This window comes from Aulostomus chinensis, chromosome 9, assembly GCF_037954235.1.
Source record: "Aulostomus chinensis isolate RoL2024-O1b breed Wild chromosome 9, RoL_Achi_v1.0, whole genome shotgun sequence".
In the NCBI taxonomy this organism is placed as follows: Eukaryota; Metazoa; Chordata; class Actinopteri; order Syngnathiformes; family Aulostomidae; genus Aulostomus; species Aulostomus chinensis.
In genome coordinates this window covers 20,127,626-20,151,295 of record NC_141328.1, presented here as the reverse complement: position 1 = coordinate 20,151,295, position 23,670 = coordinate 20,127,626, and the positions used below count along the sequence as shown (strand labels likewise).

The following is a 23,670-nucleotide window of genomic DNA, read 5'->3' as shown; positions in this document are numbered from 1 at the left end:
TGCTGAATTGGCTGGATTGGGGGATTTAGCTTGGCAAGAGCTGACTATGATCCGGTGTAACTACGCCACGCACGATTAGGTGTAATCTCCAGGCATGGGCAACACAGCTGTTGCATTTAGCCTCCAACTAGATAGCAGGGACCTTGCTCTGAGAGACCTGGCACCCTAATCTGGCCTGGCATGGTCCAGTCTGTGTTACAGCCAGAGAAATCTGCCTTTGGCCTTGGGATCACAGGGGGTGCTTTGGAGCTGAGCCTCCATAGCAGTCGCTGATCTCTTGGGGTACAACAGCAAGAATGGTGAGGCTGAGGGAGGAGAGAAGAAGGTGGTGGGGACCAGTTTGCCTGAGCTTGTCACAGTTGTCTGAGGTGGGCAAGGAAGGGGGGGGGGGTGAGAGACAGCTGATAGCACTGACAGACTCTGCTATCAGGCCTGCTCACGCTCGTCCAAATCCCAGATTACAAGGCCCCCGCCCCTCGCTCGCTCTCTCTCTTTCCCTCTCTCTCTTTCTCTAACACTCTTACAAAGAACCACTTCTCTCTCACTGTCTCTGTCTCACTCTATCTAACCCAGTAACTCTTTTATGGGCACCCCCACCCTCCCTCGTTCCGTCTCTGTATCTCCCTGGCTCCTTCCTGCCCTCCCTTGTGTAACAGTGCCCAGTGCTGGATTACTAAACTCTGAGGTTGCTGAAGCCAGGGGCTGGGGCAGGCTTCGACCAGAATGGTGAGGTAGGGCAGAATTGATCCCATTTAACTCCAACATATTTCCTGCTTTTGGACTGCACTTCCTGTTCTCTTGAATGATACCTGTAGTTTGCTTCATTCTGATACTCAAATCCAAGCATTTAAGGTGAATTTTGGAGTGTATGTGATGACTGTTCCGGGATGTTTGGTTAACTAAGGCTCTAGAAGTTGTTGCTTGAAGCCTTTATAAGTTATGCGTATGTGGCAAGTCAGCCAGGGGAAGGTGCCCCCCTTCAGTAGGTGCTGCTGTTGTGTTGGAGGCTCAGTATTCCAGGTTCCTGTCCGTCACCATTGTTGGGATGATTTTAGGAGCGACAGCAGTGCTGCGATGAGGGATTAGATATGGATTAACGATATAAGGCATTTTTTTTGCTCCACTACTTATTTTTCTGTATGAATCTGTGTAGGATTAAAAACAATACAGTGAGTAATCTGTCCACCATCTGACACCCATGACCTGTCAACGGCTCCTCCTCAGTATGCCAGCATGAATGTAGCACTAACTTTCCGTAGTATTTTCAAGAAAGGTTTACCGCAAATGAAAAAATAACACTGATGAGGACTACTAGACTGAAATGTGTCAGTTTCAAGTTTAACTTGCTGCTTGGTTAGCTACTGTACATTTTCACTCCCGTCCTGCAAGATCACTCCTGCCCAGTCCTGTGATGACCAGTCAGATTCCCACCAACCTAATATCAGACTTGTACATCTCAGTGGCACCGAAACTGCTCAGGTCTGGCCTGCAGTAGTTTGGCAATCAGAGCGACATGAGTGCACCTGTGCTCCTCTTCACTCGTCGTTCATTGGTTTATTGACTATCAGTGTTTCCCACAGGATTTTTCTCCCGACGGGTTAACCTGGGATCTGTTAAGGCGAGTCCAGGGGCATGCTCCCCTGGAAGAAAATTTTGTACATTTTTAAGATAAATGCATCAATCTGGTGCACTTTGAGAGCAAAATAAAGAGACCAGATCTATGATGCTTGTGCTCAAAACACAAAATCAACTAGAGGATACATTCGGGGCATCAAAGAAATTAAGCAAAAGTGGTTACCTATGTTGAACTGGTTTAATTTTTAGAAAATAAAAATTATTCTGGATGAGCGTATGTTAGGGCTGGAAAAATTAATCAAAATTTAATGGAAATCACAATATATGCTTGTACAATATGAAATCACAGTATAACCCAGTTCAAAATCACAATATAACCTAGTGCAATATCACAATATAACCCAGTGCAATATCAAAATCACAATATGACCCAGTGCAATATGAAATCACAATATGACCCAGTGCAATATCAAAATCACAATATGACCCAGTGCAATATCAAAATCACAATATGACCCAGTGCAATATCAAAATCACAATATGACCCAGTGCAATATGAAATCACAATATAACCCAGTGCAATATGAAATCACAATATGACCCAGTGCAATATCAAAATCACAATATGACCCAGTGCAATATCAAAATCACAATATGACCCAGTGCAATATCAAAATCACAATGTAACACAGTGCAACATCAAAATCACAATATGACCCAGTGCAATATGAAATCACAATGTAACACAGTGCAACATCAAAATCACAATATGACCCAGTGCAATATGAAATCACAATATGACCCAGTGCAATATCAAAATCACAATATGACCCAGTGCAATATGAAATCACAATATGACCCAGTGCAATATCAAAATCACAATATGACCCAGTGCAATATGAAATCACAATACGACCCAGTGCAATATCAAAATCACAATGTAACACAGTGCAATATCAAAATCACAATATGACCCAGTGTAATATCAAAATCACAATATGACCCAGTGCAATATCAAAATCACTATATGACCCAGTGTAATATGAAAATCACTATATGACCCAGTGCAATATCAAAATCACAATATGACCCAGTGCAATATCAAAATCACAATATGACCCAGTGCAATATCAAAATCACAATATGACCCAGTGCAATATGAAAATCACAATGTAACACAGTGCAACATCAAAATCACAATATGACCCAGTGCAATATGAAATCACAATATGACCCAGTGCAATATCAAAATCACAATATGACCCAGTGCAATATCAAAATCACAATGTAACACAGTGCAATATCAAAATCACAATATGACTCAGTGTAATATCAAAATCACAATATGACCCAGTGCAATATGAAATCACAATACGACCCAGTGCAATATCAAAATCACAATGTAACACAGTGCAATATCAAAATCACAATATGACCCAGTGTAATATCAAAATCACAATATGACCCAGTGCAATATCAAAATCACTATATGACCCAGTGTAATATGAAAATCACTATATGACCCAGTGCAATATCAAAATCACAATATGACCCAGTGTAATATGAAAATCACAATATGACCCAGTGTAATATGAAAATCACAATATGACCCAGTGCAATATGAAAATCACAATATGACCCAGTGCAATATCAAAATCACAATATGACCCAGTGCAATATCAAAATCACTATATGACCCAGTGCAATATCAAAATCACAATATGACCCAGTGCAATATCAAAATCACAATATGACCCAGTGTAATATCAAAATCACAATATGACCCAGTGTAATATCAAAATCACTATATGACCCAGTGTAATATCAAAATCACTATATGACCCAGTGTAATATCAAAATCACAATATGACCCAGTGCAATATCAAAATCACTATATGACCCAGTGCAATATCAAAATCACTATATGACCCAGTGTAATATCAAAATCACAATATGACCCAGTGCAATATCAAAATCACTATATGACCCAGTGCAATATCAAAATCACAATATAGCTCTGAGGCATGGGATGCATGCTACTGTATGTTGTGTCCTCAAAATGCCTCAGTGTCTCTGATGCAGCAAGGAGTGGTCCAGTCAGCATGTGTGAGTGTGCCCGTGTCGGAGAGGGAGGGGCTGACTGGGAGTTAGAGATGCTCTTTTGAAGCAATGTTGTGAAATAATGCAGTGTAAAAATATTTTCAGTTCATTATGAAACAGTGGCGGGAAACACTGTGACAAGGCCATGGTTGTTAGTTGGTGGTAGTTGTTGGTGGGGGTGCAAGTGCCTCTTAAAAACAGGTTGATGTTTCCTGTTGTAAATATATATGCATTTTAATAACAAAACATTGACAACTATCTGTCAAGCATGGATATTTGGCAGTTTGATGAAGAGTTACATCTGAAGAAATCAATTTGGAGAGGTAAAGTTGTTTTTTTTTTTTTTTTAAAAGGCCAAAAGCCCTCTCGTTAGCCTCTTCCAGAAAACTATGCTTCTGACCAGTCATATATGGCGTGGATGCTGGCTTGCAGAGACCTGACTTGATCTGTTGGTTTATTTCACGCTGGGGTGATATTTGAGGTCCTGTCCAGCACAGCACAGAACATTAACAAAAAAACTCTCTTTGTTTTATAGCTGTGAGAATAGGCCACATTTATTGAGCAACATTCTACCTTAGTGGTACTCAAAGCGCTTTTTACACACACACACACACACACACACACACACACACACACACACACACACACACACACACACACACTGATACCATACAAGCTGCCACCCTACTCATCTGGAGCAACTAGGGGTTTAATGTCATTGCTATTGGACAAATTCAACACAGATTGAACATGCGACCCCTGTAGTTACAGGACAGCCGCTCTGCCTCAGAGCCGTGTTGCTCACAACAATGCAGAAACCATGTAGAAATACAGAAAATGCCAACAAAATACCTGGAAGTGAATGTACATCTCTCTGTCAGTTCTCAACTCTTTGTTCATTGTTTTGCTTGAGCCTGTATTGTGTTCAGTAGTTTGCAATACCTGCTGCTGCCAGTTGCATCACCTGCTCTTCTCTGAAGCTCCAAGCTGACATGACTTTTGGCCTCCGATGGCTGTTGTGCTCACACTGCAGTTCGTCGTCTTGAATCTGGAATATTTTTTTTAACTCATTAGGGTTTTAAGATTCCAACAGGGGGACACGATCATTCGCTAGGAATCCCCAACAACAATAAAACTAGAAAAAAATATGAGAAAGGACTGTGGGTGCCCGGAATAGATGTGAACAAAAGAGCCATTTTTTTTGTACGCTGATTTGCAGTGAGACGCTAAAAAAAATAAAAAATAAAAAAAAATAACATGTTGCCTTTATTCAAATGTAATCACAATCGGAATCAACAGATCCTTGTTACAGACATCATGCTTTGTTAGCCACTGAAGAGTCCAGGTACTTAGACACCCAGTTGATACACATAGATATATAATCATAAAGTATGTGTTGTCAGTAACATTACTGTAGTTACAGCACAAGAACAATAAAACAAGTAAAGGAAGCAAGGAGTCTTAAACGCTGCCGTCTCCTTCCTGTCCTGTTGCAGGAGTCAGCAAACACTGTTTTCCTCGCAAATGTCAGACCACACTGAGGACAGTACAAAAGATACACGATGCTCTGAATGCCAGCCGTGTAAATTAGGTTTTTCAACACTGGATCATACACGAGGCAATGCATGATCATTTTTTTTGAACAATAAATCAATAGTTTGTTTTATTGTCACTAAACCACCAAGCGAGAGCACATTGCTGACCGACACAGGTAGATAACCTTCATGGCAGCGCAGTGTAGACTCTAAAAATGGGCTTTAATGGTTTCACGCTGGACCCTGCTCTCTGTCAGACCCTTTGAATCATTTCCTGTCTGTCTAAAAGCGGTCCATCCCAAGCTCAATGACCCAACACCCCCCTCCCTCACCAGACTTCCAGAGATATGTCTGATGTCACAGAGAGGGCCTTATACCAATCACCCTCGGTTCTTACATGTATTTATAACTAATCCCCTTGTAATCGTAAATTTATCATTTGTACAGTCCCTCCTATAATCTGCACTCTGGGCTCATGGAATGAGAGAAAGCAGCAGATCCCCCCCCCCCCCCCCACACACACACACACACACATACGCACACGCACGCACGCACACACACACACACACACACACACACAACCACCCCCCCTCTGGTGAGGATAAGCAGGTCAGGTGTATACTGGGTCAGATGTCTGGTGTGGTCTGTCTGTCACAAGCCAGATCCAGACCAGGCCTCTGCCTCGGTCTCGCTGTCACCATCCAAGACTGCGGTCACTCAAACTTGGCTGATGAACATTCATACCCAGCAGACATTTGCCATTTTCTTTACTAGCAGATGGTAAGTAGACTGTGCTTATTAACTCCAACAATCATCTGATTGATGGTTCTCGTTCTCGTTCTCGTTCTCTCTCTCTCTCTCTCTCTCTCTCTCTCTCTCAAGTGCTCCACCTTTCTATCTCATCAATGACTTGTCTCGTGTTTCCTCTCTCTTACTTCAAAGAGGTCAGGCTGCCTTATGACTGACAAGTAATGACCGTCACGTAGACACCTTTTTTGAGCACCAAGTTGTAACTGTTGCTCCCCAAAATATCTGACACTCACATTTAGCTATTAAAAAGATAGCATTTTCTATTAAGTTTCAGCAGCCACCAACAATTCACAGATGACAGCAAGTACAAGAAGATTTTTGTTCATCTGAAGCATTGTGTCACATAACACTGGCTCAGGTTCAGTGACCACAACAGTATTCTTGTGTGTATTAGTTGCTCTGAGGTGACATAAGATCTACTAAGCTGACACTAGTCTTATTTTTATCTTACTGTCATTGGTTTGAGTTATACAGTGCACCAAACCTGAGAGGCCTAAACGCTCATCCACTCTTACAGCTCTCAGATAGGATCTTTGTTGCATGAGCCCCATGAAGGCACTTTTTTTGTGGGCTGCCGCTGGCTCTGTGCTGGGTTGTAACAATCAATGATAAGTGTTTGTGACAGGACGGGGATGGGATGTTTGACTGTCAGCAGGATTACACAAAACCGTAAGGACGATTTTTCACCGAACTTGGTGGAGGCGTGTAGCAGGGGTCGAGGAAGATTCCAGTTATAATGCCACCTAGTGGTAACAAGAAATAATATGTGTTGGGGTTACATTTTGATGTATTCGTCCTCATAGGTTTACCAGTACCATTTCAGATTTAGTCAAACATGTTTTAAGAAATTGGTGCTTTGTTACTGTAAAGATTGTGAGTTTTTGTGAAATGGCATTATGGTGGCAAAGTGGCAAATTTGAATATTTAACAGTACAAACCTGAACTTTTAAACTGGACACTGGACTGGTGTTGATTATTAGAGTTTAGGTTTAAAGTACAGGAAGTATGCCCAATGTGGCAAAAATCTTTTAAGTGACATTAGAATGCTGCTATGTTGTCTTCATATGATATACAGCAACTTGATTTAAAGTGTTCTCCTGCGCCACCTAGTGGAAGTGATATCTAAACTACAATGCAGCATTAGTTTGTTCCTTCAAAATCCAAACATCATCAGTTTTCCTCTCCATGCTGCTGTGTGGAATATAGGATATGATTTCCCACAAATAATCCACAGCATTTTCTTTCTACACTTATTTATGCGCGTCGTAGGCACCTGTGATGAGTTGCTACCGCAACCTGTCATTGAAAAAAATCACTTCCTTTCATATGCTTTATTTTAAGATGCAAGGCAGCTGTTTTGTTGAAGAATGTCTCCGAAAAAAAGTCTTTCTTGTGAAAAAAACAACAACTCAGCAGTATAATTTCGAAGAGGGACTATGAGGTGCAGTGAGCCTAACAGCTTGATGATACAAGCGTGTACAAGATGTGCTGGTGGAGCCAGAATTGTCAACATGTTCAGCACTGAAGTCAAGCTCTGTCAGCAACGATTTCTGTCTCCCTTGCTAGCAGAAATTCACAGTGTTGTCTTTCAGATGTGGTGATGCTTGGGATTGAAATCTCAGGGTAAAATCTTTTTACGCTTTGGGTCGTGCATTTACAGTTGTAACCTGCCTTCATCTCCCTTGATATTATGTCTGTTCCTCAGCTAAGCCGCGTGCATGTTGTATTGTGACGATTCACCTGAAGTGTTTAACCTACAGAATAACTGAAGTGTACTTTGTAGAACACTTACTGTATGTCTGCCAGGGTGAATGTTGTAGGCAGATCTGCAGCACATTTTGATGTTTGTTTTAATGTTTATACTTTTTTTTTTCATGGCTCTGTGACTGTAATATGATGTCACTGCTCTGTTTCTAGAATGAAGCCATAGGTTTTTTTTCTTTATCATCAACTTCAACCACAACTTTGATGATGCTCTTTTGTTGGTGGTGTTATTAAATGTAAAATGTTATTTCATTGCTTGTCGATATACATTTATCTCTGTCTTACATATGAATTCTTCTTCATCGCTCTAAACCAGTGGCTGCCAGAAGAAGCGCAGTGTAGCTCCTGTGTAGGCTGAGGCTACTGGGTTCGAGCAGTGAAGTAGAACTGACAAAGACGTATATATGCACTGATCTGATGGCTCATTTTTCCCAGCATCAGAACAGACAGCTTTCATACTATCACCATGTGACCTTAAATGCACCTGCGTCCGTCCGTGCGCTCCCGGGTCTGTTAATCTGAGGTGTGGCCAGGTGATATGTTGGCGCATTATGCACAAGGTTCAGTATAGCCTTCACTGATGTTATAAATATCTGACAGAATTATGTGTTTTGGGAGCTTTCCACGTGATTTCTTTGTTGTGTTTTGGTATTGATGTGTTTTTCATTCTTTGGAGATTTACTTTAAAGATTAGAGCGGCTGCTCTCTGTGGTTGTAACCTTTTCATGAAACATCTCTGCATGCTGCAAATACTGTGAGACATTTAACTGGCGAATCTGAAAAAAAAAACAAAAAACAAAAACTGAAGGTGTAAACTTGACAGGACAGAAGAATCTTCAGAACAGAGGAATCTCACAGGGATTAAGAGTTCAGCATTGATCTTTAATGAAGTATTTTTAGACAGACATGCGAGAAGCAAGCAGTAACATTTGTGTTATAACCAAAATGCATCTCCGACTACTTTAGAGATTAAAGACACCCCCTTTGCACCTTGTGCTGGACTTTGCAGCCACGATATTTAAAGTGTTACTGATTAGAATGGATTGAAGTGGACCCTTGCACTTTAGATGGTTTAATTAAAGCCCCATGTCCCGGAGCCATTACTCATGTTTTGAATCAGCAAAGACCATCACCGACCACTTACTGTTTACTCCACATTTTCATGGCAGCTTTGTCAAACCCTCTTGCCTTGACACACAAATGAGTCCCTGGATGGCTAATGGTGTGGTGGATTAGCTAGCAGTGGCACACAGTAGTTAGGGAGGTTTAACCCAATGATCCCTGCTTAAACATGAGCTGTAAATCCACACAGCTGACATACAGCCATTCACTGGGATGTTGCTGCTGCATCAACTCACTGCTTCTTTGAGATTATCTTAGCCCTTCACTCATAAAATAGGTTTTAGTCAGCACTCATGCATGTCAGTGCTACCATGTGTAGAAGTACTGTTAGCAACTAATACGTCATGAATACAGCGTTGCTCGGATAAACTGCAAACATTCCAGTTAGAACACACAACCGAGAAAATTGGTCAACACATACCCAAGAAGCAGAATGGATAAATATTTGTGGGCAGTGTTTTGCAACAGAGGAAGTGACATATAATCATTAGCTTTGGCTCAGCAGGAATTTTAACCTGAGTGTCCCTTCTTCTCAAAAAAAAAAACACTGGACAAACGGGACATACAGTCTGTATGTATTCACCAGTGTTTGGAGGGTTGTCACTCACCTCCTCAAAACTGCAGAAAAATATTAATAGCCTGTCCAATCATACACCGTGACATGGATCATTTACAACTTTGGAATAGTCTGAAAGATCACTATTGTTGTTCAGCTGGAAAAAAAAAAGATGAAAAAGCGATACGTCACCCATCAGGTGCATTTTGCCTTTCAAGTACTCACAAATGCATGTCTTTAGCTGACAGCTGCATGACTTCTTTGTGACTCCAGAATGCAGAAAGAACCAGGCACGTATATTTAGCTTGAAGCTAATAGCCATCCTGACCACCCACTACAAACAGCACCGAAACTGCCTGAAAGTGTTTTTTCCCAAACTAACTGTAAATTGTCCGGTTCACCTCTCGTTGACAGTATTGTGAACCAGAAGAGTTATGGTTTGTTTTGTTTTTGTTTTTCAAATCAAAGTGTTCGTGGATTACTGAGCAAACGGCTGGAAGACGGGATTACATTTTACGAGACGCTTGAGGGTTTAAGTATCACTATGAGATAGTGAGGGGAAACTCCATTAATTTGATGATGCATTGCAACACCTCACAATATCTATGTTTCTTACAATCAGTGCATCAAATGTGACACCACTGCCTGAGGGTGTATCTCTTAATAGCGTGCACAAGCTCTTTTTACGACCAGCGAATATAGAGAACCATTAAAAGTCTGCTTCCTCAGTCTAATCTGAATCATGAGTACCTGGCAACTGTGCCCAGGTAGTGTGAATTTTAAAATACTGCTACACTTTTATTGAACCATACATGAACACACGATCAGAGGGAATTGCATTAATAGCCCAAAGCAGCATTTTTTTTAACTCCCCAGTGAGTGAATGAAATCAATTGTTGTGAGCTGATCTGATTCAACTGCCATGATATAGAATCTGAGAAATTTCTGAGTTGTTTTTTTTTAAATTTCACACCATGTTTAAAATAAAACCAACATAAAAAAAGGACACCATCCTCTAAAAATGACTGGAGTAGCTAATGAAAGTGCACTAGTCAAACACAACCCGTGAGAGCCAGCTGAGTCCGTGGAAACCGGCCAAATCAATCAAATTCAGTTTCTATTTTCGCAAGTGGGTAGGTGATCTTTTTTAAAAATATGAAAGTGATCATCCTCGAAGCAATCCAGGAAAAAAAAAGTCCGCTCTTGAACATCAGTTTTACATGTCAGATCCCCCCAAAAATTAAAAAAAATACTGTTCAAATATTTAAGAAGCTCATCATTTCCCCGAAATGTTTTATGTGATGAAGAACAACAAGGCAGGTTTGGATTGCACAAATTAAACATTACATTTCATCATGACTTATCTTGACTACTGATTATGAAATGTGTAACGGCACTCTTACAGTTAATGCTGACACTGTGGCAGTTAATGTCTATTGATTGAAGGTTGGGAACTATTATTTTGTGTTCTGTTTTATCTTTGTGAGAAGGGAACCTCCTGTTAGTACACAGTCTTGTTCATCAGTGAAATATTTGTGTGTATAACAATCTTTTACCTCTGTTATTTCCTTTTTTTTTTTTTTTAAGGTGGTTCCACCCCAACATCACCGGAATCGAAGCAGAACAGCTCCTGTTGACCCGGGGTGTCCACGGCAGTTTCCTGGCCCGACCCAGCAAGAGCAATCCAGGGGATTTCACCCTGTCTGTCAGGTAAAGCCTCACCTTTACTCTGCCTGCTTCCAACAGAAATTGTTCTTGCGTTGTACCCCCCCCCCCACCCCCCCACCGTACTATTCTTACCAGTTCAAAGTTCAGCCCTATGAACAAACAAAGCCTCAGTGCTATCGTGCAGAGTTTCCAGAGCGGCGATTAGAGAGCCAAGTGGTTCTCTTTGTGCATTTCGCCATGCCAGATGAAAAATAATCATTGTGAGATTTGCATTTTAGGCACTTTGTTAGTGATCCAATCCTCAGTGATTTATAAGTCCAACAGTTGAAGCCCAATTGCCTGAATGACCAAAAACACAAACAGAGCTCAGGAGTGCAAAGGTCCTAGCCTCAATAACCTTAAAATAATCCTGCAATCATGGGTTTAGTCTGAGAACGAGGAGTGACTGTGCTGGTTTGACAGAAGGAAAGCTTACCAGTGAGGAGAGGGGAAGGCCTCAGAGCTCCTGAAATTCCTATGAGTGATACAACACTCCGTCTGACGGTAAATACGTGGCATTAGAACAGAAGCTGTTTTGTGTCAGTGTTTCTGCGAATACATTAGATAACAGTTTTTGGATGTGCAACTTTGTAACTAATTGACTGGCTGAGGTCAGTGGAAGAAACCCAGCAGAGTATCATTCATACCCTCAAACCTGCAAATCTGTAATCCAGGTACCTGCTGTGTTGCAGAGAATTTGGCATTTCGGGTAAGTAGACCTTGGCACTAGATGCTGCGCTGCAAACAGAGAGCAGGAAACAAACAATGATAGAAGAAGAGCCAGATCAACGGGTAGCTCTTCCTTGGCAACGGAAGCTTTTAAGAGATACATCTGTTGGCCAAGCACTTGGAAAGCAGCCCAAACACATTTATAGTGCTTACTATAGCTGGCATGGTGGCAGAAGAAGGGATAGTGTGTGTGTGTGTGTGTGTGTGTGTGTGTGTGTGTGTGTGTGTGTGTGTGTGTGTGTGTGTGTGTGTGTGTGTGTGTGTGTCTGAGACGAGACCAAAAAAAGCAGTCAGAAGGGGGAAAATAAAACAGTATATTTAGACAAACACTCGCTTAGAAATCAACATAAGAGTGAGGGGCCATTTCAGGGTTTGACCTTTGACCTGTGTGTGTGTGTGTGTGTGTGTGTGTGTGTGTGTGTGTGTGTGTGTGTGTGTGTGTCTTCCATGGTTCTACCTTTTTAATTTCTTCTGCCTTGTCCAACTTGTTTTACTATGAGTGTGCGTGTGCATGTGTGTGCGTGTGCATCCACGGGGTGCAGAGCGTCACAAATCATGCACACCACAGGAACGTAGGGGGGGTTGAACTGTAGCTACAGTTTGTAGTATTGGAAAGACTTAAAACCCACACGTTGAGGTCAAGTGGCCAGTATGCGGTGCAGCACCACCTGCCAGAGAAGGAAGGTCACTTTCAACCAAGAGGAGGTAAAAATAGTTTCAAACTCAGAATAAAACAACTTGACACTCAGGTGATATCACCTTTAATTCATTCACAATGACATCTATGCTAATGATACTCGAACCTCGCAGATGAGGTTTGTTTTCAATATTCAGCAGTTCAGAACACATGTAATGAAAAAAATGTACAGTATCTCACAGCTATCAGAAATTCACTTAAATGACTTCTGTTAATGTCACGATTCCATCTACAGGAGTAAATATTGACAATATTTAACAAATACGAGTGCAACAAAATAGTAAAAACAAAAAAAAGTGTTTTTGAAGAGCTACCAAACAAAGGGGCAGTTTGGTCTGTAAAGTTGGGAGCTCACAAAAAACTAAATATAGGTGATGTAATGTGTGCACAAAGCTCTCTATTTGCACATGCTACATGATGCTAAGTTGTCAGGATTTTTAGATCCTGGCTCACATGCTAAAGACACTAGCTTGCTGCTAGCAACAATGTGACTTATTGGCATTGCTACGCATGTGTGAGTGCCAAATGCCAGTTTATTAATATAACGATTTAGAATGTTGTATATCCCTTAACGCTGTTAAAGAGCTTCAGGCTCAGTCAATTTCCTTGAATAAATAATGGGTATATAATAGCGTATCAAAGAATTAGACATTGTTAAATGAAAAGAACCACAGTTGCACAGTTAATTAACTTTCTTTATCTTGTCATAGAGGCCTATAACAATAAATGAAGAGGGCTGTTAAAAAATCTTTATATATTTTATATTATCACAATACATTCATTTTCGGCTATGGTCACAGTGGCTATATTGTTTCATTTCTGGTTGCTAATTGCTAAGCTGACTGACCTGAATGCAGCCTCAGCACATCTCTTTGTCCCCTAACACTCTGGAAGATCCTGGAACAGCTGCTCTAATTCACTATGTTCCAGCTATATTTTGCATCTAGTATTCACTGACTTGACTTAAGTCATAAGATTAAACATCGCACAATGAGTCAGCTCTCCTCCCACAGCTGGAAACAACGGAACCTGTTTGTTTTCTAAATTTGATACTCAGCCCAGTCTCAGATACAACTGTGTTAATGAGGGGAAAGTACAAAGAATATAAGCCAAGGTTTGATTTTTTTTTTTCCTCTGGAATGTTACATTTTCCCACTGCCTTTTTACCAATTATACTTTGTCAAGTGAAGTAAAACGTAGAAATATTTGAATATACCAAAGATAATCATGTAATTATCCTCTATCCACAGAAGCTATTCCTGGCTACCGTATCATGCTACCTAACTCGCTCTCAAACACACTCACACACACACACACACACACACACACACACACACACACACACACACACACACACACACAGAGTGTCTTATCAGAATAGAGGAGAGGCTAATTAGGCATTAACCAGGCCTCATCTTGCCGAGGCCATTATGAGTGGGAAAGTCACTGCTGTGAATGTTCAGATTGTGATGGACGCTGAGGGAGGCTGTTGTCCTTCTTCTCACAGTCTTATCTTCCTCAACCTTCCTCTCCTCCTCTTATCTCCTCCACCTCTCCTTCTTCTCCTGTTCAGGGGGTGCGATAGAGAAACGAGGGGTCAGACAGAACCCCTGCTCACAAGCATCTGAAGTCTGAGAAACTAACGAGAGCTTTTCGTGAGTTCTGAAAAAGTAATCAATTTTGAATTTTGTGAAAGTGTAATGGAGAGAGAAACACAGAGAGGGAGAAGGTTTGAAGTGGAAAACTGTTGAGCCATGATTAACAAATCTGTAGGGAGATCAGATGGTCGAGATTTCTTCAACACTTTTTGTACTTATATAAGACCCAAAAGGAGTGTTTTTTGGGGGTTAATACAGAATAACTTTGTAGATGGCAAATGTATTTCTTACTTCCTTACTGAGATAGAGCGTATTCCCAATGCTCTGAAGAAGAGCATTTCACCCCAGTTATACGGATGTTAAGCAATCTATGAACATTGACTGTACTTAAAAAAGTAAACTATTTAAACAAATTTTACTGAAAATAATATTTTTTTTCTTTTGAAACATGCTTCACATGTATTTTTTTTATGTTCTGTGTTTTGGTGTGATGCTGCATTCTGACAGGGCTTTGAGCTTTGATATCTTCCATATAGCCTATGAACAGTTGACAGAAAGTTTTCTGGGTTGTGTCAATTTGCAGAGGCTGGAGTTGCCCACATTCAGAGGAGAGCCGACAGCCTCTGAGGAAGCGTAGCTCTTGACACTGACAAAACATCGACATGGCATCCAAAATGTTATGGTAGATTTTAACACGCTTCCTTTTAGGACTTAGGTTAAAAAGTATGTAAAGATGCAAATGAGGAATTGAAATAGATGCCAAAACTTTATCGGCTTCAATTCGACAAGTGGGCTGGATATAGTAAAAGGGATTTCTCAGTGGTATAGTGCATAAAAAGCTTTTGCTTTGAATAGCTTAAGGGCAAAGCAACCAATAATTCATTATGGGTCTTGTACATGCATATTAATTTTCTTTTTGAGTATTTCCCAGTTGTCTATGTATGTGTACTCCTTTATCTGTGTATAATTCACTCGGACTGAAATGCCGTTTAGTGTTCAAACTCCATATTTTGCAGTTGCTCAGCGTTGAAACACGATCTGACTTTAGGTCGGTTTCTTATTATGTTTCACGGGGCTCCCCTCCAATAGTCGACTGAACTTTCGTCACTGAAAACGACAGCCAAGTTAGTTCGTTCATTTTGTCACAAGAAAAACAAAAAAAAATCTACGGCCACTCAGTTCATCTGGCCATGTTTTTCTAAAACTTCATAGTGGCAAATTCTCTTAAATCGTTCATTCCAGTGATTTTAAGAACAAATCTGCGTGTACTTTTAAAATTGTCTGTCTCAGTCCTGCATCTTCAGTTTTGATGTACCCAAAAATATGGATTCAAATCAACAATTCATCTCAGAAATGTGCAGCAACTAATAACCACCACCTGGACTAGTTGAAAATCTTTGCCATATTGCAGTGCGTCTCTTTTCATGAACCTATGGATAGAAAAGCCTCTTTAGTAATCTGTCACGTATTGAATCAACTGTCGTGATTCACCGAGGGGCCAGGGGGGCTTCTGTCCTTGGCTCTCTGTAATTTTTCTGTAATGCAGTTGTGTCATAAAAAAAACATAATCATTGAGCAACGTTAGAACCCATAATCCCACACACAGATGTGATCTATTTGCTGCTGTGGCTGTTAAGCTGCAGCAGAATGATAATGCTTTGATCAGCTCGAGAGGTGCCATGAAGGTCTGCGGGTGACATTATACGCTTTTGTGCCTCAGCTCAGATCTTCCTATCAATGCAAAGCAGAGCGTAGCATAATGAAGCGCTAACTTATCTTGCTGTATCTGCTGCATTATTTATTCCAGCTGAAGCGAAATGAAACAGTCATGATTGAGTTGAAATCCAATGCATAATCTTAGGATGTATTCTACTGTATATTGTTTTTCATCTTTGTCCGTCAGTTTGGATCAATGTACTTCAAATGTACAATTTCAAGGTGATTTAACAAAGCTAGCACTTCACATTTCATAGTCAAAATCAAAATGAGGCTTCAAATTACCCGAATTTAGAGTATTGTGACAAAATCTCATGGGGAAAATATTCCATCAATTGCCTATATGGTCAAAAGCCTAATAAAGTGTCTGAAAGAATGCAAGGGCTTAAATCAGAGGGATGAAGAGCTCCAGAGAGAGTTAGATGGGTTCTGTAGCTCCAGGTTCTATAGCTGCTGCCCCCTGGTACTGCTCGCTTGTTCAGGAATCTACAGACGATGATCCCTTTAAGACATGACAGTTTGTTTGTTCTTCATTTGGATGAGAAAATAATGTTCAGAGTGTATTATTATGTGGGACAGAGGGGTATAATGTAGTTGAGATTAATCTAGTTTGTTAGTATTAATGTATGAAAGAAATTGTTAGCGGGATTTCAAAATGACAAATCAGTTTTCTAACAGACACGCTACCTTGAGGGAAATAAACAGCAGGCAGCTGAATAATTGAAATAATTCTGCAGGATGTTGTTGAGAACATGCAAACTGATTTCAATATACAGAAGTTTGTTCAGTAAGGAGGAACAACATTGCACTTCTCTCTGATGGACAGAAATTACAGTATACAGCAACATCCTCAAAGGTCTTAGGAAGGGGAAAATGTTAATGCCCATGATTTAGGGTGTGTTTGTGAGAGTGCGAGTTTTGATTTTACACGCCAAGCAGTAGAAAGTTGATGTGTGCTTGGGCATCTTTTAGAGCTGGATCTGGTGCGACGTTTAAATGTGTGATAGTGATCACCCACAAAAAATGGCTGTTAATCTACCAGCAAAGTAGGAATGAAGAAAATCAGCTTCTATGCAACTAGAAATACTGTATTGTGGTTGTGTGCCAGTAACACGGTGGTGCAGTGGTTAGTACTGTCACCACACCGCAAGAAGGTTCCAGGTTCAAATCCCGGCTTGGTGTGGTGTCTGCATGTTCTCCCTGTTCCTGTGTGGGTTCTTTCTGGTACTCCAGCTTCCTCCACAGTCCAAAGACATCAAGAGGGGACGAGGCTGATTGATACTCTAAATCGACTGTAGGTGTGACTGTGAGTGTGAATGGTTGTCTGTCTCTATGTGTTGGCCCTGCGATGGACTGGCGACCCGTCCAGGGTGAACCCCGCCTCTCGCCCGAAGGCTGCTGGGATAGGCTCCAGCCCCCCACGTGACCCTTAACAGGATAAGCAGTCGAAAATGGATGGATGGATGGACAGATGTTAGTTAAGGTGGCAGGTGTTTGTTGCTTAGGCAGCTGCCTAAGCTGTAAAGTGCTGCGGGAAACCCTGTTAATGCTATACTTGAAATATAGCATTAATATTTGAAACACTTGCTATTGTTCATATCGTAACCATGTAAGTAATGTGTAAATAACACTCATACACTCTTTTTAATATTGCCAAAAGTGAAACATTATTGTCCCATTGGACCTGCTTCATAAACATGTGGTGCTAAAGACAGAACAGGGAAACAGCCAGAGCCTCACCGTGATGCTGCTCTCTGTGGCTCCCTTCATCTTTTGCTGCAGTAAATTCATAAAGGTTATCAGTATCTGAGAGCAGGAGCGCAGGGAAGTGATTGAAAATCTAATAGGATGCGTTTTGACTCATTCCAGAGTTAATGGTGTTAAATTCTGTGAGGGGGAAAAAAAAAGGGGGCTTTGGCCTGAGAGTTGAGGAGAGGCCTTTAACAGGGCCATAGACCCTTGGCATCCTGCCAACAGCCAATAATAGAGCCATTAAGCAATTACCAGGAAACACTGAGAGATAGAGATGGATTATGAGACAGATGAGTGATGATGAGGGAACAGATTTATAGCGGTAGGATGGAAAGGAAGAGGGAATGTAAATTTCATGAGGAGAACAAGAGATGTGATGGAGGGAAATAAGATTTCTGCCATTTGATATCATCGTTAGTTGTTAATCAGTTTGGAGAGAGAGAGAGAGAGAGTGTAGTATCTCACCCTGCTGATCAGATACCATCCTAAAACTCAGCTGAACGTGCGTGTTTGCATGCTGTCATCACCTCATGTGTTCACAAGGTTTTTAATCTCTACCAAAGTAACTTTTCTGGCGATGTGACCGGATAATGAAAATAGGAAAAACAAGTACATTTAATAATTGAGCTGTTGAGCCTCATCTCGTGCCTCCCTTGCTTCCAGGCAGATATCTTACGGAGTAGAACTGTGTGTGTGTGTGTGTGTATGTGTGTGTGTGTGTGTGTCTGTGTGTGTGTGTTTTTGCATGTCAGCGTACTGCTCGTATTTGTGTGCACCAGTTCAAATCAGCCAGAGGACTTTGAATATGCAAAGTGGCACCAAATGTTTACTGGCTTGTCCATGTTTGAGCTTCGCAGTAGCATGCGATACTGTTTTGTATCACAGCCTGTCTCCGAATACATTGGATACACACTATGTCTCATATGAGAGGAAGTGTTGTTTAGAGAACTCCACAGTCATCTGTTGGTGATAAAATGGATCCATTGTACCTTCTTGCAATTGGAATGACCTGTTTTATTGGCTGAAAGCTGCAATTTTGTGGTACAGGAGTGCATCAATCCCATTTTTGAAAATCAGGGTTTTATTGCTGGCCCTACATATGTTTGCAAGAAAGATGTCTTTTGCAGAGATATGCCAGCCCAGTGCCAGAAGATAACACTTTAAGAAAACAAATGCCGTCTTGTCATCATGCAAACTGTCTTAAAACACCAGCAGAAGGCTTGATAATCTGTATAGAGTGTATCTATGCATCTATATTTTGTGAGTGGGCGAAAAAGGGCGTGTGGTCTTCATTTTGTTTGTGTGAGCATATATTGTATGTGCGTAGGTGGCTGTTTGTGTGTTTACATTTCTACAGGGTACAAGTGAAAGAGCACATGGCAACGGAAGAAGGCCTCTTTAGAGAGAGTCTACCGCTGTTTACGTGTATCATAAATAACTGAGTTGCCTATGTGGTCTCTTGTGGCCAGGCGTAGCGATGAGGTGACACACATCAAGATCCAGAACTCGGGGGACTACTACGACCTGTACGGAGGCGAGAAGTTCGCTACGCTGGCCGAGCTGGTGCAGTATTACACGGAACAACAGGATCTCCTGCGGGAAAGGAACGGCCATGTTATTGAGCTCAAGTACCCACTCAACTGCAAGGACCCCACGTCTGAGAGGTGCATGAAACTCAACGCCCACACGTCAAGATAGGCTCACATTTGTGTAGCAATATGCACGTTTCTGTACTGGTGTGCTCCACTGTATGTGGGTACATTGTAGCAGGCACACACAGATATAGCTGAGCTCACTACCATTTGTTTTCTTTTATCAAAGCTCATTAAAATGCAAAATTTACTCACCTGACGCGTCGTGAAAGTTTTTACTTGAGGATCACTGCTTTACAGTGCACTTCCAAGGCTGTTTGGTGTGTGACGCTCCATCCTTTTTGAGAAGCAGTCATTAGTCCAGCAGCTTTGAGTGCAAGTGCAACTTCCTCTTATTGCTGATTGTGAAGCACTTCCTAAGTTCTCCCAGTACATTTAGGGTATGCAAATTGTTGCATTAAAATTGCGCATCATCTAGGAGCACGTTGAACCTAATGAGATCAAAGAGCAAGCAAAATGCCAAAGCAGTAAATCAATTTTTTTAAATTGCTGTGGAGTTGGTAGAACTCATGTATGTAACATTTTAAGATCATATCTTTGTCCTATCTTGAATGGAATCTTTTGAGCTGTATAAATAGGTATATAGCTGAATGTGTGAGTGAACAATCTATATATGTATATGTGTTCAAATATACACACACACACACACACATATATATATATATATTTTATTTATTTATTTATTTATAGAAGTATTTAGACATAAATATGTATGTATGTATGTGTTTGTATATATGTCCATATTTGTGTAGGTGTATATATGAATGTACACTTACATAGAGAGATAGACAGACAGATGTGGATATTCAAGCAATGATGAACAACAGAATATGTCGACCAAACTACAATTATAACTTTTAAAGGCAAAATGTTCACATTAGAAAATTGATTTCAGTAGATTTTTTTTCCTGCTTTCTAATTGATTGAACTATTCAAGGCGTATTTGTAATGCTGTTAATTTGAGAATTGGAAGAGTGGTGGAGGGTGAGGAACAGAAAATAACTTGAGTTGAAGACTTTTGCTTCTACGTTGATCCTCCATGCTCCTCTTATGACCCTTACCCTCAGAACATTTCGTGTTTACGAGCATCAGCTAACCTATTCAGCAATTCCGATATATCTTGTGAAAGGCTAATCTGTACAATTATGTGCGTTACACACTCTCATTTCCCTCCCACGCATTAAATTCAAATGCACCTCATGTACGTGCATCGATACTGGCATACTTCCAAATGCAGCTTCAACCAAACTCAGTGGGTGGTGGTGCTGTTGTTTATATTCAGCAAGTATCCACACGTAACATCCCTCCAGAGACTATGAACATGTTGGACATGGCTTTACACAGCTACACACACCTACACCGCTTCTTTGAAATGGGAGAATAATCTATCCCTGTGTATTATGCCAGGAATCCATCCGTGTATTCACACACTGGAACAAGAAGGCTCACGTATTTATCTCATTTGCTTAAATTTTGTTTTTAAAAAGTCATTTTCTCTCGGTTTTCTCTGTATTTGCTATCATCTAAGGTTATGTATGCACAGTCTACTTCTTTTACACAACTGCACAGTGCAATGTGTCTATCTCAGGGTCTATTTAGGTCTTTGGTTTTGGTTTATGTGGTTTTTCCGTTCTACATGCGTCTCTTGTCAGTCCTCTGCACGTTCCTGCTCTCTACACGGGGAAAAAAAATGCAGACATGCAGGTTTTTAATCTTAACATCCGCAAAATGTGAGGCTGCAGCTTTATGAGACACTTTATATCTGGAGTAGGAGTTCATCCTTGTGATAAACATGCAGATAGACATGTCAAAGCCTAAAGCTACATTATGAAACTGGTTTCCTGGAGGCTGGAAGAGTATTGTTAGTCCTCCCATGTCTCATCTCCTCTTACTAGTCTGATGATTTGTCTACCATGAAGCAGCATTGGGCCCAAGGTTGAACTTCTCGAGCTGCAGGAGTAGGAGAAGCAAACGGTGAACACTGTTTGTCTCAAATAATTCACACTGCTGTTCACTGTGTTTTTAACAGTTTGTGTCTGCTGAGTGTCTTGATTTAGAATCTTTTTACCAGCCGTACAGCTGTGTGCGGTGTGTGTGTGAGAGTGCGTGTTTACGTACCTGGAACTACCAACGAGGTGGTTTTTGAGTACTTCTTATGGTGTTTTCACTCACTTATTTTGCTTCACTCGTACAATTATAATTTCAGCTGTTATGCAATATTAAAGCTCTCCATGTACAAAGCTGTGAAATTCAGTTTTGATCAATACTGCCAGATTCAACTGAATGATTTAATTAGATGTTGATTACTGAGGTGGTACTTTGCAGTTTAACCATGTGGCAATATATTGAGAGTTGTTTTTAACATTTTTTGCCACATAATTTTCATGCATGAGTAGCAGAATATTAGAAACACATTTCAGTATGCACTCCAATAAAACATCACCTACACCCACTACATCCAGCGATAGAGGGGCAGGAAAAAGGGAAAGAGCATTCCAAATTGTTTTGATCTATATCATAGAGGTAATGCAGCCATTGTCTATCTCACAAATCAATTAAACCATTTTTTAGAATGAACAATAGCTCCAACTATATTTATGCCAACCAAAATAAACTAAAGAAGCGATATGCAACGTAAATCACTAAATCATCACTATCCTTCATCAACACACGTATAAAACACATGTTCAACACGAGCAAACATAATAGGGTCTTCGCCTGAAGTACCTTCAGGCTCAGGGCCTAATAATGCAGGAAAATGATACTGTGACCTGCCACTGGATTTCTCTCATCCCCCCACCTAAATGTTGCAGTGGTGTATGTGAGTGCCCAGGGGTCCGTTGGCCCTCATTCCCCAGACTACATTGGCAAATGTGTAATTTGCATTTCACCTTAGCTTGCCCTTACACCTTCAGTCATTCACTGATATTGTTTGTAGATTTGTGTGTTGCTTATAGCGTGTTGTCTCTCTCTCTCTCTCTCTCTCTCTCTCTCTCTCTCTCTCTATCTCTCTATCTCTCTATCTCTATCTCTATCTCTCTCTCTATCTCCTCCAGATGGTACCACGGACACCTCTCTGGACGGGATGCAGAGAAACTGCTCACAGACAAAGGGAAGGCCGGCAGCTTCCTGGTTCGGGAGAGCCAGAGCAAGCCAGGCGACTTTGTCCTTTCAGTTCTCACCAATGAGGAGAAACATGAGAATGTTGACCGCAAGACCAAGGTCACTCACGTCATGATACGCTACCAGGTACCTCAGCATATACTTGGGGGCATGTTGTGATGCATTTTTGTAGCAGAAGGATTCATCGGTGGAACTGGCAATGTGTTGTGTTTGTCTGCAGCAGGACGGTAAATATGACGTGGGTGGTGGTGAGAGGTTTGACACCCTTGCTGACCTGGTGGATCACTATAAAAAGAACCCCATGGTGGAGAAGAGTGGCATCGTAGTACACCTCAAACAGGTAGAAAGGAGTGGCAAATAAACCACACAAATTCATCTAGTGAATCCTTGGCACGTACGGCAAGTTAAAGGATGTGTTTTGGTCTCCTTCTTACTTCAAACCTCATGAAAAAAATGTTCTTCGCATACTGGAGCTATTTAAGTTTAGAATAGCTCATCTTGCTCTGTTTAATCCAATTTAATCCCCCTTGTCCCAACAGCCCTTTAACGCTACAAGGATAAATGCAGCTAACATTGAGAATCGGGTACGAGAGCTTAACAAAGTAGCAGACAATTCTGAGAAGCCCAAACAAGGATTCTGGGAAGAATTTGAGGTACGTATCCTCAGGTGTCAGCACTAGAATCATTTCTCTCAGTTTTATATGCTGTGTGAGATTAAAATTCAAGACATTTTAAAAGGCCTGTGTGATTATTTCTTATATATGGCTTCTATTAAATGCTGCACGAGTTGACAATTGTTGAAATTAAATCCTGTTTCAATAATATGAAACATTGGGAAGCTGTCAGTGTCTTTGAGATTTACAGCTTGTGTTCGACAAGACCCTCCCCCAACTCCCTATGTTTCGATTTCAATCCAGTTCCAAAACATCAAAAGTATCTCTCCGTTCCTCTTCTTTGTTTGGTTCGTCAGGTACTTCAGCAGCAGGAGTGTAAACTGCTGTATCCCCGGAAAGAAGGCCAGAAAGCAGAAAACAAGAGCAAAAACAGATACAAGAATATCCTCCCCTGTGAGTCACGCAGCAACCTGTCATTTCCTGTCTCTCTAACTTCCTGTGGAAAGAATGACACAAGCAGAGGCCTCGGCAGAGTGTGGAGATGTCGCTGCGATAGCTTTCAGCCAATCAATTGATATTAGATTAGAAAACGGAGTGGACGGTTTGTTTTGCATTCATAT

General features: G+C 41.0%; 1 protein-coding gene across 3 annotated transcripts in view; it reads left to right on the top strand.

Moving 5' to 3' along the window:
- Positions 1–23,670, top strand: part of ptpn11b (protein tyrosine phosphatase non-receptor type 11b) — a 41,175-nt gene that overhangs the window by 8,116 nt on the left and 9,389 nt on the right. Inside the window, exons 1-7 of one of the 3 annotated variants that reach the window (XM_086214147.1) lie at positions 533–731; positions 11,050–11,172; positions 19,131–19,325; positions 22,370–22,562; positions 22,657–22,776; positions 22,976–23,089; positions 23,407–23,503. In XM_086214147.1, the coding sequence (XP_086070273.1) occupies positions 724–731; positions 11,050–11,172; positions 19,131–19,325; positions 22,370–22,562; positions 22,657–22,776; positions 22,976–23,089; positions 23,407–23,503 (850 nt within the window). In that variant the 5' untranslated portion in view covers positions 533–723. Of the gene's footprint in view, positions 1–532; positions 732–11,049; positions 11,173–19,130; positions 19,326–22,369; positions 22,563–22,656; positions 22,777–22,975; positions 23,090–23,406; positions 23,504–23,670 lie in introns of those variants that run through there. The other 2 variants (XM_086214146.1, XM_086214145.1) reach the window with 2 other exon arrangements.